The sequence below is a fragment of the Camelus bactrianus genome, chromosome 6 (assembly GCF_048773025.1).
Source record: "Camelus bactrianus isolate YW-2024 breed Bactrian camel chromosome 6, ASM4877302v1, whole genome shotgun sequence".
In the NCBI taxonomy this organism is placed as follows: Eukaryota; Metazoa; Chordata; class Mammalia; order Artiodactyla; family Camelidae; genus Camelus; species Camelus bactrianus.
The window spans coordinates 86,562,680-86,579,276 of record NC_133544.1 but is presented as its reverse complement, the minus strand read 5'-3'; the positions used below and the strand labels follow the sequence as shown (position 1 = coordinate 86,579,276).

The window sequence follows — 16,597 nt, the reverse complement described above, 5'->3', positions numbered from 1 at the left end:
CTGTGCACATGCCACTTGGGTTAACAACTTTCCACCCACTTGGCTCCAGGGATCACATTGTAACCCACGTAGAAGGGGTCTCCTTTTCACACAGCTGATAAGGAGAAAGCGGGAGGGTGGAAGGTTCCTGCTCGTCCCTCCATTTGTCTCTGCAACCTTGAACTTGCACTGAGGCAGTGGGGCAGGCACACCTCCCAAGGAGGATCTGTGGCATCAGTACCACGGGAAAGAAACCAGAGATGCCATACTGATGTAAAGCCAGACTTGTCTATTGACCGGCTGGAAGATTCTCTACAATTGCGCTCAGCAAAAATCAAGTGTTTCCTGGAGGTAAGATTAAGAACGTTTGGGCTGAAGCTGTTTTTCTGGTTATATGTCAGCTCCCGGGAGTATAATCTGCATGAAATTTGTAAGAAGTGTATCTTCAGGGCTTGAAAACACAAAATTTGCCAGATTTAAGGTGGGGGACTCTGGTCAACCTCATCTTCTAAGAACCGATAAGCCAAGTCCAAGGTTAACATTTCAGGAAGCAGCTGGATCTACAAATGCATTCAGCAGCCTATGAGAGGAAGACAGGGGATGGGACGTCAGGACCCAATGGGTGGAGAGGTAGGATCAAAGGCAGTCCTGGCCAACCAACCACAAAGTCAATGTTTTGGAGTCAGCAGACCAAGCATGAGTGAGTTTTTTCATCGTTAAAATAGAGTTAATTAGAGTACCAATTAGGAGAAAAGCTGTTATGACAGTTGAATGAGTTAATGAATATAGCACAATCTGCACATTGGCTGGCATATAATACATTCTCAGCAAATGTTAGCTGTCTTCATTATCACCACCATTATTGTCGTCTTCATCACCATCATCCTGGCTTTTCCACTTACCATGTATATGACCTGGAACAGCTCTATTTTTTTAAACATCTCTGAGTTTCAAATCTCCATCTTTACATTGAGGCTAAAAAAATTTTTACCTTCAAGGATACAGTGAGGATGAAACAAGAGGAGGCACAGAAGCACCTAACACAATGCTTCGCGCATAGTAGGTGCTCATAGAGTGGGTATTATTGCCTAATTGGTTTTAAGATATTTCCTTTTTTTGCAGGGGGGGATTAGGTTGTATTTATTTATTTATTTATTTATTTATTTATTTATTTATTTATTCATTCATTCATTCATTTAATGGCGGTACTGGGGATTGAACCCAGGACCTCGTGCACGTTAAACATGCACTCTACCATTGAGCTATACCTTCCCCTCCTTTCTTGACTGGTAGTCAAAACAGGTGTTCTGACATAGATGAGTGTGACTAGGAAGGATGACACCAAAGTCTGCCCAGTGGGAAAAGTCAACTGGAAGAGACACTCTAGTTTCCAAGGGGAGTTTTTCTTTTCATTTTCTGAATGGCCCCACACGACATCCAAGACCTCAGATGTCCTTGGGTTTTCTGGGTCACACATTAAGCTTCTATTATGCAAGAAATCAAAGATGATTGAAGATTTGGGGACTCACAGATGGAGGGTTGCCAGACTTAGCAAATTAATTAAAAAAACAAAGATGTTCTATACTTTATCTGGCAATCATACATGGATGTCAACTGATCTTCTTGTAAAATCCAAGCTATGGGTTGACCTATGTTTTGTGACTTTCTGTGACGTCATAAAATGCAGGTTCCAGATCTTTTCAGAGAGAAAAAGATGCTACAGTGCTTGAATTTGCTTTCTCAGGGTTCGTGGTTATCAGGGGGACCTTTTACTATGCGTCATATTGGGCACATGTAGGGGGGATCTTGGAGGTTAGACTTTAGTACAAAGGTCCTGAGATAACTTCCTCAGCGTTTCTCTTCATTATTATTTCCTGTTATTATCAACAGAGTGCTGCACATTCCTTCTCTCCCCCTCCCTTACTCTACAAATTCTGTCTCTCACTAATGGAAACACTGCAGGCTCTCCACTGTGTAAGGGATGGTGTGACCTGTGGCTTCCTAATGATATTATTATGAGAACTCAGTGCAAACCTGGCTGCCTGGGCTGCATTTTGTTTCCCCCATAATATTCAGGAGTTATATCATTTCTCTTTCCAAACTCCCAGTGGCATTTCCCAGTAACTTTACTTTTGAAATGAAAGTACAGGTGGCAGAGCTAGTATCCGGTGAATGATATTTAGGTCAAAACCAGAAGAGTGTACTTCCTTCTAAGTGCGGTTTTTGGTGGAGGTGACATGAGCAGACTTCAGAGAAAAGTCAGGTGCTACAGGACCTCCATGACATCTCACCAAATGCCCTACCCTAATACGTTTTCTTCTTCAGAGTAGGTCTTGATTCATGCCCTGTGTGTTTATGAACCTCTCTCTAGAATTTTTGTGTCTAATCCTTACTGGCTGAGATCACATGGAACCAGCCTCCACAGCAGAGACTTTTGGAGCCTAGTAGTGAAAATGGGAGAGGAGAAGCTGGATGCCTTCAGAGCACACCCGTCTCCCTCCAGCCTGAGTCAGAAGAACAGAGATGCTGCACCGCACACCCAGCCCCAGGGCATCAGCTCAGCTTCTCAGCCCCGCCCCCACCCGTTCCCGATCTGCAGTTCTGAACTCAAGGCCTGCAGAGCTGCCCTGTCTCATGGTTGGGAGAACCCCGATGGAGAAGGGTCAGAAGACTTTAGGGTAATACCGTTTGTCTCTGTGACCCTTCTCCAGCCCTTGGACCTCTCTGACTCCCCTCCTTGTGTTCCCTCTCCGCCTTTCACCCTAGGTAACAGGAAAGGTTATTTGTGACCAAACAGGGAAACTAAATATTCCTGCCAACATGCTGTGCCTTTAAAGGTCCTTCCCCATTAGGTGCTTATCTCGACCAAGCAGAAAGTGGCAAAAGACAGAGGGGCACTTTGCTTCCTGTCAGAAGCTAGCTGAAGGGCACTATGTGCTGGGAGTGGACCATGGTCTGCTGAGCTCTCCCAACACCCTGTTCAGCAGAAGGGTGACATAAATAATGCTTAGAAGTCATGAAATCTACCCCGTTGCCTCCTAACAGGCAGTTAATATTGACCTTGACCTTGAATTTCCTCAAACCACAGAGGGGAGGACATACAAAGACTATGAGTGAAGAATGGGCTGTTTGGCAAACCCCCCGTTTTCTGAACACATGTAGCCGCAGAATTCTCTGCCCAGATATCCCCAAGCTTGCTTCCAGGCCCAGAGCAGTCCTTCTAAGAGTGACCCAATGCTGCTATGCACACCTCAGTCTTAAGGAGTCAATTAAGGGTTGGTACAGTGGGGTGGGGAGGAAACTTAGAGGTATGGGCTGGGGAGTCCATATGGGTATGCGAGGCACCCCTGCTGATGCAGGAAGGGCCGGAGTGGAGCGCGGGAAGAGCAAGGGGTGCAGGATGAGGACTGAAGTGAGGACTGAAGGGTGGGCTGGCTCTCCCCATGCTGCCATGTTCTAGCAGGGAACTCTCAGGGGTCCAGGAATTCTAAATTCAAACCTGGACCTCCAGGTAGTCCTGAAGGTATTTTTGTCAAGGTAGGAGGATGGGACATATTTTATTTAATGATTTGTTAGCTTGATTTACAACTTCATAATATTCAGACATAGGGTTTGTGGGTCTCCACCTGTCCTCCTGTCTTGGGGCCTCCAATCCCCCACACCCCACTCTGATACCTTCTGAGAGAGAAGGCTTCACAGCCCACATAGCACAGTGGTCCAGCTGAACCCACATGCTGAACAGCCTTGCCCCTGTCCCACTCTTCAAATCACTCTATTTTAACTCCTAAGAGTAGTTAGATCGCATCTGGCATTAAGGAGTCATCCCGATGGCCACATGTTTTGCACAAACCCTACATTAGCTTCCAAGGCTGTGCTGCTTAGAGCATTAAGGGAGGAAGTTTCACCCAGCTTCCAGGGGCCGTTTCATTAATTCAGTTGAACTAGGAGCCTTGACGACCTGCCTAAAAAAGAGGAGGTGGTTCATATTTGGCCGACAACTGACTTTCTTTTAACTGGGCAGCAGGTGGCAGCTGAGGAAGGAGAAGGATGTCAGGCACCACAGGCCCCAGAGGCAATTTGAGGGAGGAAGGGGATGAAGCAGCTGCTAGGAGAGACACTTGGAAGCAAGTTCAGAGGTACATAAAGGTGTTTTTAAGGAAATTTTCCATATGTTATAAGGAACTTGCCTAACTTTCCTCAGGAAAAGTCAGTAAACTCTCCATTATTCGAGACTGTTTATGGCTTTGGATTTGTTGGTTTTGGAGGAGGGTGACTGAGGGAGGGGAACTGGTGCCGAGTCTGGCCTGAAGATGATCTAGGAGTGACAGCAGGAGCTACAAAGGGTTAGCTAAGTAAAAGGAACAGCGGGCACCCATTCCTCCTTCCCCGGAACTGACTGTGCGACAGCTTCCAAGGAGATGACCACAGTGGTCCAGGCTCCCTTGGGGCTTCCTGGAAGGTGAGCTAAGGGATGAGCAGCCTGCCCGGCCTTGGACCCCCACACTCCTGCTCTTCAACATTGTCTTCTTTTCTGTGTTTACTATGAAAGTTGTTCCTGCTCATTAGATACAATTTGGAAAATATAGAAAAAGGTTAAAGGAAAAGAAAGCTCATCCAGGGTCCTACTCTCTGAATCCCATCAGTGTCAACATTTGTCATATTTTCTTCAAGGCTTTTTTTGTTGTTCTTTGTATAGATGGTGTGGGTTTGTGTGTGTGTTTGTGAGAGAGAGAGAGAGAGAGACAGACAGACAGACAGACAGACAGAGTCAGAGAGAAGAGAGAGGGAGAGAGATTGATTTGAACACAATTGGATCCAGTTCCCTAAAGCACTGTTTTCAAGGCAACTGGATTAATGTGATCTTAAAGTACTACAATGAGTCATTTTAGGATTACTGAGCAATGTCATGAGGCTTGGTGAAAACAAAGCTGATTTTCCTTTATGCTGTGGTCAGGAATCACCTACTCTAAATCTCCAGCGGCTCCGCCCGTGGCCCGTTTAGTGGAAAGGCAGAAGATACCAGTCAAGGCGGGGAGTGTACAGCTCAGTGGCAGAGCGTGTGCTCAGCATGCAAAAGGTCCCGGATTCAATCCCCAGTACAATAAATACATAAATAAACCTAATTACCTCCCCCACCCCCCAAAAACAAATGAACAGAGATACAAATCAAGAGATGTGAAGGTAAGAAATGTAACTAAGACACATACTCTTACGGCTTCAACACTTAAATAATTACCCAAACCTGAGTCCATTAACCGTAAGAGATCTATTTATGGCTCAGGCTTAAGAGGTTAAAAATCAGGTTTAATCGTTTGAATTTTCTGCTAGGTCTGGTCACAAAACGGATTAGGATTCGATTTTTGTGGTCTTAATAACTTCACTTTTACTTGGTGACTCTTCTCAAAGGTGAGCAGGGCAAGAGCTCTGACATATCTGAGGATGGAGTATGAACAGTATATAAGGAGCACCGTAAATTGCATTTGACATTGAGCCAAGACTGCGAAACCAGATTCGTTTGGCCACAGTTCCAAGGAGGCAAAAATGAACTCTCAGCTTATTATTTTCTCAATGAGTTTGGGAAAATGTCCTGGGGAGAAGCGTTTCCAGTCAACTCAGTAAGCTTTCATATCCCTTTTGCTTATGCAGATCCTAAAAGCCAGAAGATCCTATGCTGATTCTCCACCTTTCTAGGTCAGTCTTTAAGGCCAGCCAGCTCATATGCCACCACTCCAGGAAGCCTTCAGAGACTTTCAAAATCTCTGTTTGCATGATCCCTAATTAGCCGTTGTATTAGTCTGCCATATGTAATAACACTGTATTCTGCTTGATAATATTTTAAAATGTTTCCCACTAACATGTTACAATAGTTCAAAAATAAGCAATACAAAACGTATCCAGCATACGGTTTTTTCCCCTGCCCTGCTCCCACATCTCACAAACACTTCTGTAAGTTTGTTGTGTCTTTTCTAAAGTTTCTTCAGGCAAACACAAACACAAATCTATTTTTCCCCGTACTTGTTTTCTTACACAAAAGATGGCTCGATATATGTACTACCGTTGATATTCCTACTATTCTGTACTTTTTTTCACTTTAACTTATGGATGCATCTTGGAAATCATTCCATATCAGTTCAGAGAGAAATTCCTCATTCTGTTTTTACAGTTTTTTTTAAAAATTTAAACAATTCTATTATATGTTGTCTCCTAATACATTTAACCAGTTCCACAAATGATGGACATTTGGGTTGCTTCCAATCTTTTGCTCTGCCAATGATGCTTTGTAGACATATGTTAATTTCTATTGTGTGTGTACCTCTGTGGATAAATTCCCCAAAGCAGAATGGTGGGGTCAGAGATGGCACAATTTTGTAACATTGCTAGACAGTGCTGTTGCTGGAGAATAGGTTCTTCCCTCACGCAGGGAAGAATTTAGGAGCAAGGCATAGTAAACTGAACGCAAGTTTATTTAGAGAGATATACACTCCATAGACAGAGTGGGGTTCATCTCACTCAGAAAGGAGAATGTCTTAGGAGATACACACTCCATAGGCAGAGTGCAGACCCTCTCAGAAAGCAAGAGAGAGAGTGACCCCTAGGTGTGGGGTTGTTGGTTTCTATGGGTTCAGTAATTTCATATGCTAACGAGTAGGAGGATTATTCCAACTACTTTGGGGAAGGGGCAAGGATTTCCAGGAATTGGGCCTCTGCCCACTTTCGATCTTTCATGGTCGGCCTAGGAACTGTCATGATGTCTGTGGACGCACCAGGAGGCTCAAGGTCTACTGGAAGTCGAGTCTTTCTCCATCTTGGTTGTAACCAGTCTGTCCTGTCCTCTGCTGCTGCGTCATTCCTTCAGTGGTTGTGCCCTGCCCCTTCCCTCCTGTCTCAGTGCCAAATTGCTTTCCATAAGGTTTCAGCCTATTTATACTCTCACCAAAAATACAGAAGGAATCTGTTTCCCCATAGCCTTGCCAACAGAGATATGAGGAGGGAGAGAAGGGTTAGAAAAGAGTGGTTCCACATGCAAAGCTACAAGAGGACAGCTAGACAAAGACTGCAAAGGCACAGACATGTCGGACCTGACATCTCCACCACGGTTCGACCCATCCCTCCTAGGGATGCCTGGAGATCTCACCGAGATCTCAATCAGCTCCAACCAAACACATCTAGCTCGGAGCTCACTGAAACTGGAGCCTCCTTTTGGTTTCTCATTTTCTACCAATGGAACTGACATTTCCTCATGTTTAAAATCTTGTAGGAAAGAGTGTGGGCAGGTGAACTGTCACTTTTTCCTTTATGAATTCTAAATTCATATGCTTTGTTTTATAAGCAGCAGCTTACATTTCTTTTGTAATTTAAAACCAATGGTAACGTACTGCAAACAAAAATTGGAAATTTAGTTATTTTTCTTTTGGTTTTCATTTATCTATTCAACCACTTTTTATTCTGTTAGCTGGTTTTTTTCTTTTTCTTTTTTCTGCCAGGTGCTTATGGTTTTAAATAACTTAACTTTATAAGGAAATTAATCAAGAAAAAAACATTAATTCTACTTCTTTATAAATTGTTCCTAAGACTTGCTTTCCCTGGCACCTCTCTCATGCCCACTCCTAGATTTTAAACTGAAAAGAAATTAAGAAAAAACTCCTGATGAAATGTTCAAGTAATAGTCATTAGGGCTGGCATACTATTTTAGGGCAAGTTTGTGTAGTTAGGATTTATGATACGTGCATGGTTATTTTTATGTGCTATAATACACTTTGCAGTCCACTGAGGTCCCTTATATAATAAAAGTGCACTTTTATTTCCATTTTATACCACTTGCAGCAAAACTGCATTATTTTGAATTGTAGAAGCTTATGACTGTCACAGCTGCTTTTCGAATCACAGTCTTTGTCAATTATATAATTCGTTTGTTACCAAAGCCTTATTGAAGCATCTTTTTATGGGAAGTTATCAACAACTTTATCAAATTTGGCTTTATTTTGGGATTCCCAGGAATTTAATACAATAAAAGGTGGGGCAGTGGGGGGGGTGCTATCTCTTGGTACCTTTGACCTGTCTAATTGGCTTTTGTACCAAGAAGGACACTATGCATTAATATACATCACCCATCTTTCCTATGTGGCATCAGCTGATAAGCCAGGTAACAAAGGAACATGTTGATGGATCTCTTGTGGTTGCTGCCTGCAGGCTCAGTTCACAGTTCAGTTCCATCTGTGCCAACATCTTTCTCAGCCTTGTGGCGTTTATTCAACCATGTCCCTACTAAGTTGCATTTAGCCTTGTTGCTTTATCAAAATTAGTGAAATATGGGGAAAATATAAATGCAAACACCAGTCAACAGAAGTGTAACTCTCATAAGCTTAGAACAAGTGAGAGAGAGAGAAGGAAATAATTAGGTGTGCAGGTGATGAATCGTTAGCCTCAATGGTGGCAAGTCACACTGAGAACTCTCTGTGCATTAGTCTCTATACTGATCACGTTACATGATTTAATTCCTTGAAATCTCACAATAATACGTAAGAAAGAAATGTTGGAGGTACTATCATTACCTCCATTTTCACAGATAAGGAAAATGATTCATGATCCAAACATGTAAACAGCTGACCCAAATCGGAAAGCTGCCTTTTAGACTTTAGATGGCCAGCTCTGCTCAGTTGGGATAGAGAAGCCCAAATCTAAGGAACAGCTACTAAATTCTGGGATTATAGCTTAAGACTATATCTAAGAGACAAGGCACAATTAGGAATTTTAGACTGTATTTTAGCTCTCTGAAAATAGAACCCTCTCCTTAAGAAACACTAATCTGTTTTTGAACTTGATACACCTAACATGGGTGAGTATTCTCAGGAGCATGCTGTGTATGGAAGTAGGAAGCCGCTGTGTTGTGTGTGTTTTTGATGTATGGGGAAAGATGCGAATCCTGTGAGGACAGGGCACTCATCTTACAGTTCTCCAGCGCCTACAACAGTGTGTAGCAAGTGTTTGCTGTGGTGGTGAGTGAAAACAGGAGTGGTTTGGAAACCATGCTACCAACATACAGAACACTAACACCAAGAAACACTCTATTCATAGTAAATCCCCCTAGGGAGGGGCAATATTTGGGGTAGGGGGTAAAACTATTATGTATAAAATAAGCTACAAGGATATATTATACAATATGGGGAATATAGCCAATATCTTATAGTAACTGTAAATGGAGTGTAACCTTTAGAATTGTGAATCACTACATTATACACAGTTTATATAATATCGTATATCAAATATACATCGATAAACAATAAATTAAAAAGCCCCAAGAAAAACCCAGCAAAGTAAACCCCCCTGTTGAAAATACAGGAGGCTATGCATGTGTGGAGGCAGGTGTATGGGAAATCTCTGTAGTTTCTCCTCAATTTTGCTGTGATCCTAAAACTGCTCTAAAAGATAAAGTCTATTTTAAGACTTACCATATGACCCAGGAATTCCGCTCCTGGGCATATATCCAGAAGGAACCCTACTTCAAAAAGACACCTGCACCCCAGTGTTCATAGCAGCACTATTTACAATAGCCAAGACATGGAAACAACCTAAATGTCCATCAATGGATGACTAGATAAAGAAGAAGTGGTATATTCATACAAAGGAATACTATTCAGCCATAAAAACTGACAACATAATGCCATTTGCAGCAACATGGATGCTCCTGGAGAATGTCATTCTAAGTGAAGTAAGCCAGAAAGAGAAAGAAAAATACATATGAGATCGCTCATATGTGGAATCTTAAAAAAAAAAAAATACGAAACAGAAACAGACGCATAGACATAGAATACAACTTGTGGTTGCCAAGGGGGAGGGGGATGGGAAGGGATAGACTGGGAGTTCAAAATTTGTAGATACTGACAGGCATATGTAGAATAGATAAACAAGATTATACTGTAGAGCACAGGGAAATATATACAAGATCTTGTGGTATCTCACAGTGAAAAAAAATGTGACAATGAATATATGTATGTTCATGTATAACTGAAAAATTGTGCTCTACACTGGAATTTGATACAACATTGTAAAATGAGTATAACTCAATCAAAAAGTTTAAAAAAATAAATAAATGCAATCCAAGATAGATAAATAAATAAAAGATAAAGTCTAATTAAAAAAAAAAGTAAATCCCCCTCCGTGCGTGTAACATCATCTTGAAAAATATGTCATCTTAAGCACACACACATCCATATGCATATGCAAATAGTTACAAGCATACATAAACATGCATTTATAAGTGCACGATAATAAGGGCAAAACATATGTCACGTCTTAAATGCATCAATATATTTATAGGCATACGATGATAAAATTGAAATGATGATGATTGTTGCAAAACCTATGCATCTTTTTTTCTGTCGAAGAGGAGAATGAAATTTCTGTCATGGCCTCACCAAGACAACTGTGTATAAATTAAAGTAGCAGACAGATGCTGATGGCAAACAGCCAGGTGCCCCAAAGTTGGAGTGTCCCCTCTTCAGAGACTGTCCCCATTCACCATCTCTTTTTTGTTTGTTTTTTTTTGGAGGGGGTAGTAGGAGGTAATCTGGTTTATTTGTTTATTTAATTTTAAATTGAGGGACTGCGGCTGGAACTCAGGACCTTGTGCATGCTAAGCAGTCACTCTACCACTGAGCTATATGCTACCCCCTCACCATCTCTTCTTAGTAGGGCAGTAGCTTTAGGACACCACCCCTGTGACAACATTTGCTTGGAATGCGACTCTACAGACACCCAGTCCAAGCAGAGCCACCCGTAGGCTTTCCAGTGACCTCTGTCCCGAGTGGCATAGTGTGAAGTGTTGAGCTGGTTGAGTCAGATTCTCTCTTTCTTTCTCTCCCTCCCTTTCTTTCTCTGGAACTTGACTCAAGGGACCACAAGGGAGGTTTCCAGTAAGCTGTGGGAAGCACAGCTAAAAGTTGGTTTGGGGGCCTGAGTCAGGATGGTGACAAACGAGAGACAGTTTGCAAGTTGAATTTATGGGAGGAGGAGCCACTATGAGTAAGCGGGAGAAGCTTGGAGAGACAGAGAGCGTCCATCCCTGTAGAGAAAACCAGGAAGCCAGAAAAGGACAGAGAGCAGGCACAGACCTCCCTTCCTTTCTGTTGTTTTTCCTGGGCTCTGGGGCATAGGTAACCTTTCAAATATTTTTCTCATGAAGCAATCCAGGTGCTTTTTTGGTTTTTTTTGCTCCTTGTTACCAAAGGAGACTAGACTGGAATAGCAGACAGCAGGAGGAAAAAAGCCTCTGACAATGGAGGATGTAAAATTAAAAAAAGAAAAGACAGGATAACTGTATGAGCACAGCAGTCCAAGGCCATCAAGCATAGTGGCAAACAGTAGCTCCATTCAATAGTCCCCAAGGACCTCAGCTCAGAACAACCCTGTGCAATAATCGATATTTATAGTGATGACCTTGAGTATCGAGGCACAGGCTGCTTAATGTGCAGCACATTTTCAAAAGGCAACGAAGCATGTAGAAAAATTTTCCTCCAAGTTAAAAAAAAAAGTTTCCGTGCTTAAAAAAAAGGCTCATGCAGCTATGTGTTAGTTTTTAGTTTGTTAAATGCATATATTTATTGATACATGCCTTGCCTTGTTCCAGCAAAGATTAAAGGTGACTGACAAGAATACACAAAAGTCAGTAAGACAGCATAAGTTGACACAGGGAAGAAGAAAGAAAACCAGGCTGTGGACCCAGAATTGGTCCAGGAGATTGAATTATCTGCAAAGTTCCCTTCTGGGGAACACTTCACTTCTTGATAGACCATGGAACACTGTAACTAATATTACTCATTCTTTAATCATTTTTAAATCTGGAGGGAGATTAGGGTTTTACCTTATGCATGTCAAAGTCAAATCGAAACTGAAGAAAGAAAGAAAAGAAAATACTGGCTTACATCAGAGAAAATATAATAATAAATGTATATAAACATGCATTGAATAAACTGTTAATTTAAAAATATGTTTAAGGAATTCCTGTTTATTTTGGCTAAATAATTTCATCATGTTGGTAAAACAATTGTTACAGTATAGCAAAAAAAAGGTCATATTAATCAGAAGTGGCATCCTATTACATTATCCCACTGTTGAAATTTTCTGCAATATCTTTTTTTTTTTAAAAAACAAATCAATATTAACATATCAGAAGAACAAAGAAAGTCTAAGGTTAAGTTAAACTCTCTACACAAATGTAATGCATATTCCCATAAAAAAGCAAGAATTTTTCTAGGAGCCAGCCAAATGTTTTAATGAGTGTGTTCTTATTTATCCTGGGCCTGAATAAGGAGACTTTTTTCCTTATGGATGTTCCGACTACGGAGTCACTGCTTAGAGGGGAAGAGTTTGGCCTTGAGAGCCAGGCAAGTATATAGATCTGGTGCACGTGGCTGAGTGACAGCTTGAGTAGGTTACTTCAAACTCTCTCAACTTAGTTTCTTAACTGCAAATGAAGTGAATCGTGTTGTGTGGAAGATTAAATAAGATACTGTACAGTAAGCACTTGGCTCAGTAGCTGATACCTACTGAATCTAGTCAGTGATGCCTGCGAAACAGCGATTATCCAGGACATCTCTCACTGATGTGCCACAAGCCTCTTTCATTACTGTCTTGTTAAAGATTTCTGCCCTTATTGTCCCATTAACAGATTTTTCTTTAACTGTACTGTTGCGAACGCATTCTGATGCTCTTTTATGGTACTGACGTGGAAACTAGTTTCATTGCCCCGTGTTAGCTTCTTACTGATCATTTTCAGTGATTTTTTTTTTTTTACTGATAGATTCTTCTGGGAATTTGCCCTTTGTATCCATCTCGATTTTTAATTTGGTTCCTTCTCATTCTGCCCCAGATAAAACGCAGTTAATCACGCCAACGTCTGTATAGAGTCTCATCTGACTAGCTCCATCATGTGTCGAGAAAGAGTTTTACAGTTTTGAAAGTTGCTTTCCCTTCATTGCTACTATGGCCTCGAATAAGAAGAAATACCTGGAAAAATAGGGGTAAATCAAGAAAACTGGAAGAACTTCCATTTTAAAAATTGAAGACTTTTTAGGGGGTGCAATTTGGCCAAAAATCTACATTGGCCGTGATTTATCATTCAAACAAGGCTTTTGGGGAATGCAAGAAGCGTGCAATTAATCGTTCCACTGAGAAAAACCAGGGCTCCCCAGGTAAACTGGGATGTACGGTCACTCCAGTCAAAACTGACAATGTATCTCCCTAAGACAGGGATGGAGCAGAGGAGGGCTTGAAGTGATTCTTCATGAAATTATAGGCTCTTCCACATGATCACACACTGTATTCTATGTTCACTGAATTAGTGAGTTCTGCTTTTAGACTCTCTGCTTATAGTATGAGATTCAGTTCTAATCCTTATGCCTCAAGAAAAACACAATAATACAAAGACTCAGAGAGGAGTAGCTAATATGATCAAGAGCTGTGGGTCCTAATGTTTTGGCAGTTATGACATCTCTGAGGATTTGATGAAAGCTATTAACTCTCCCTGAACAAAAGGGCACACACAGACAGCCCCCAGGACTTGGCATGCGATTTAGGGGGCCAAGGACCATCTGATCTTACCCAGGGACCCAAGGCTGAATCCCTAACCTAGAACACATTGTATAGGTCAAAGGAAGAAAGAATCAACATTTGTTGACCATCTTTGTACATATTTCATTTCAGACTCACATCAATCTATTTTTTAAATAAGGGAACTGAAGGTCAGAGAAATTAAAATTTTACAGCTAGTTAAGTGAAAAAGCCAGACTACAAATTCAGGTTTATGGGCACTAAATCTCATAATTTAAGTAATATGTAGACATAGAAGTTAATCTATACATTTATATTTCAATCTGGGACAGGATTATATTACAATGTCATGAACAATGAACACAAGCAATTATCTTCATCAAAGTCCTACCTTCTAGGTCTGGGGAATACTTCTTGAAACTGGAAAGAGATTATTAGGGCAAATAAAAATAAGCATTAAAAAAATCTCAAATGCCAATATAACAGACAGATAGTGTCAAAGTATTTCTAGATAAATCCAAGATTGATAGGTTGTTGATGGATTATTAAGAGATTTTTCAGTAGGTGAGGGTGTAGCTCAGTGGTAGAGCATGTGCTTAGCATGCACAAGGTCTTGGGTTCAATCCCCAGTACCTCCATTAAAAAAGTAAATAAATAAACCTAATTACTTCCCCCCAACAAAAGAAAAGAAAAGGATAAGAGATTTTCAGTGTCTCGTATCCCTGGGTTAACCTTGGAGAAAAGGACTACATCTTTGTCTGTATCCCTCAAAGCCCTTGTTAACTTCACTACCAATCAGGGCTGACCATGGACGGGATGGTGGCTTGGGCAAGGTGTCATTTCCAACCTACGTAGTGTTTTTTGTGTTGCTGGTAAGCTCTTTCCCTTTTGGTAACCTCTGTTCCTTAGTTCTTAAAATACCTGATCCCATTTTGAAGCTGACGTGCCCCTGAGACCTGGGATCAGTTACCAGAGAAAGATGAATCAGTACTCTACGTACCTAGTACATAGTGAGTGCTCAACAGATGCTTTTGGTTTCCCGGCCAGTCTGTATTACAGACTTTCCTAACCTAACCTATAGCTCCGACTCTGGCAGTTCTTTGCACAAAACTCCTGTCGCTTCTTATTATATTTGCATTTTTCCTGTAATTATTTGTTTTAAAATTTATCTTCTGTCTCCCTCTTAAAATTGTAAGCTTGGTAAAGGCAGAAACCATTGTACTCACAGTTGCCATGGTGATGACCTATGGTAGGCATTCAATTACATCTGGTGCCTAACTAGATGGATGGTTACTACAAGAATTTGGTCACATGATTTTCTTTCAATGTTTAAGATGGAGATATAATTCATCTACTATAAGATTCATCCTTTTAAAATGTACAATTCAGTGTTTTCTAGGATATTCATAAAGTTGTGCAACTATCATCACCATTAATTCCAGAATATTTTCACCAGTAAGAAAACACATACCCATTAGCAATTACTCCCATCCTCCCCTCCCCCCAGCCCTTGGCAATCACTAATTTACTAATTTCTGTCTCTCTACATTTCCCCATTCTCTACTTTCATATAAATGGAATCATTTATATGATTCATTAATATGGGGTCTTTTTTTCCCCTGGCTTCTTTCACTTAAGGTTTTCAAGGTTCATTTGTCAGTACTTCTTTCCTTTTTAATGGCTGAATAATATTGCACTCAATGGATACACTACATGTTGTTTTCCCATTCTAGACAAGGATTTCCCATTCTAGACACTAGGATTTTTAACATCCACTCCAATTCTAGGATCCTCTATTCAAGTGAGGGGCTACGACCGAAGTTTATAAACTAAATCACAGTAAATCTTTATGCTTTACAGTTTTTCTCTGCTCTGAAGTTGTCACATCTTACCTACCCTAGATCCAGGGAGGATCATCCTGTTCTGACCTACCAACCCTGAAAACAGTAACATCAGACTCTCCACCTTGATTTCAGGATTCCGCTTTTCCCCCGACCCCAATCTTCTCCTCACTGCCCACCTATTTCTTGATTGTACTAATTGTTCTCAACAGATACGCATTGACTGAGATTGGACGGAATTTTCTTCCCACGTCTCTTGCTCCGTCCCCGGGCTCAGTGAACGTGCAACTTCTTCGCCATTAACCCCCCCATCCTCCGCCCCCCAACCCCCGCCAAAATCCTTCCTTTGTTTTCCAAGGAAATTCAGGTAAAAGAAAGGGTGGGGCAAACGATATTTTTGACTTTCCTCACAATCCAGACGTTGGAAAGAAAACGGATTTCCTTTGGGCTGCTGCCACGACTCTGATCTTTTATGCTGATAAAATATTTCCTTCTTCTAAAAAAAAAGTTATGGGAAAAAAATCATACCACTGCAGCTACAGTTACTCTTAACTCTCGCGTTTAAAGGGGGAAAAAAAAGTTTAGAAGTTTACCTCTCTTTCACAGAGCGGCTTTCTACCTAGCAGGTCAGGTCTCGCCACCGGGAGCGAGCTGGGGCAGCCGCGCTCTGGGGAGGCTGGCGAGCAGGAGGACTACAGGATCCAGAGGGCTTTGGAGACTCCGACAGCTCCAAGCCTGTTGGCTACTGCGGTTTCCCCGGGGAGTGACGCTATGAAAACAAACTCTGATTGGTCAGGCCTGAGCTGAATTCTCCATTTATGGACAGATTGCCCAGCCCGAGCCGAGGCTCAGCCAGAGGAGTACGGAGTAAGTGGCCGAAGAAAGAGGAGCGAGGCAGGGCGGCTAGTCTGACGCGCGGAGAGCTGCGGACTCACATAGGCGGGCGGCGGGCGGCGAGCGCCCGGTCCCGGTGGACCCCTGCCCTCGGCAGCATGTGCCCGGTCTGCTAGGTCGCTTCCTTCTCGCCCTCACCTAACGCCGCGGATCCCGCCTGGATGGAGTACCCCCAGGGTTCCCATTGGTTCCTGTGAGTGCTTGGGTGTCGAGAGCCTGTTTTTGGCGAAGGGAACCAACTTTTGAAGTTCTCCCAGGAGACTGCGTTCCAGCCTCAGCTCCCCGGCAGCCGGACCCGGAGGAGGCGCGACCGCGGCGCGAGTCACCATGGTGAG

General features: G+C 42.1%; 2 protein-coding genes across 3 annotated transcripts in view; one reads left to right on the top strand and one right to left on the bottom strand.

Annotated features, from left to right (window-relative positions):
* FAM81A (family with sequence similarity 81 member A) overlaps nucleotides 1-16,104 on the bottom strand; it is a 105,345-nt gene extending 89,241 nt beyond the window's left edge. The window contains exon 1 of one of the 2 annotated variants that reach the window (XM_074366214.1): nucleotides 15,962-16,104. The gene's annotated coding sequence lies outside the window, so the exon portion shown is untranslated. The remainder of the gene's footprint in view (nucleotides 1-15,961) is intronic. The other variant, XM_074366216.1, reaches the window with a different exon arrangement.
* A 94-nt stretch (nucleotides 16,105-16,198) lies between these two features.
* MYO1E (myosin IE) overlaps nucleotides 16,199-16,597 on the top strand; it is a 190,495-nt gene continuing 190,096 nt past the window's right edge. The window contains exon 1 of the mRNA XM_074366210.1: nucleotides 16,199-16,592. Within this exon, the coding sequence (XP_074222311.1) occupies nucleotides 16,590-16,592 (3 nt within the window). The 5' untranslated portion in view covers nucleotides 16,199-16,589. The remainder of the gene's footprint in view (nucleotides 16,593-16,597) is intronic.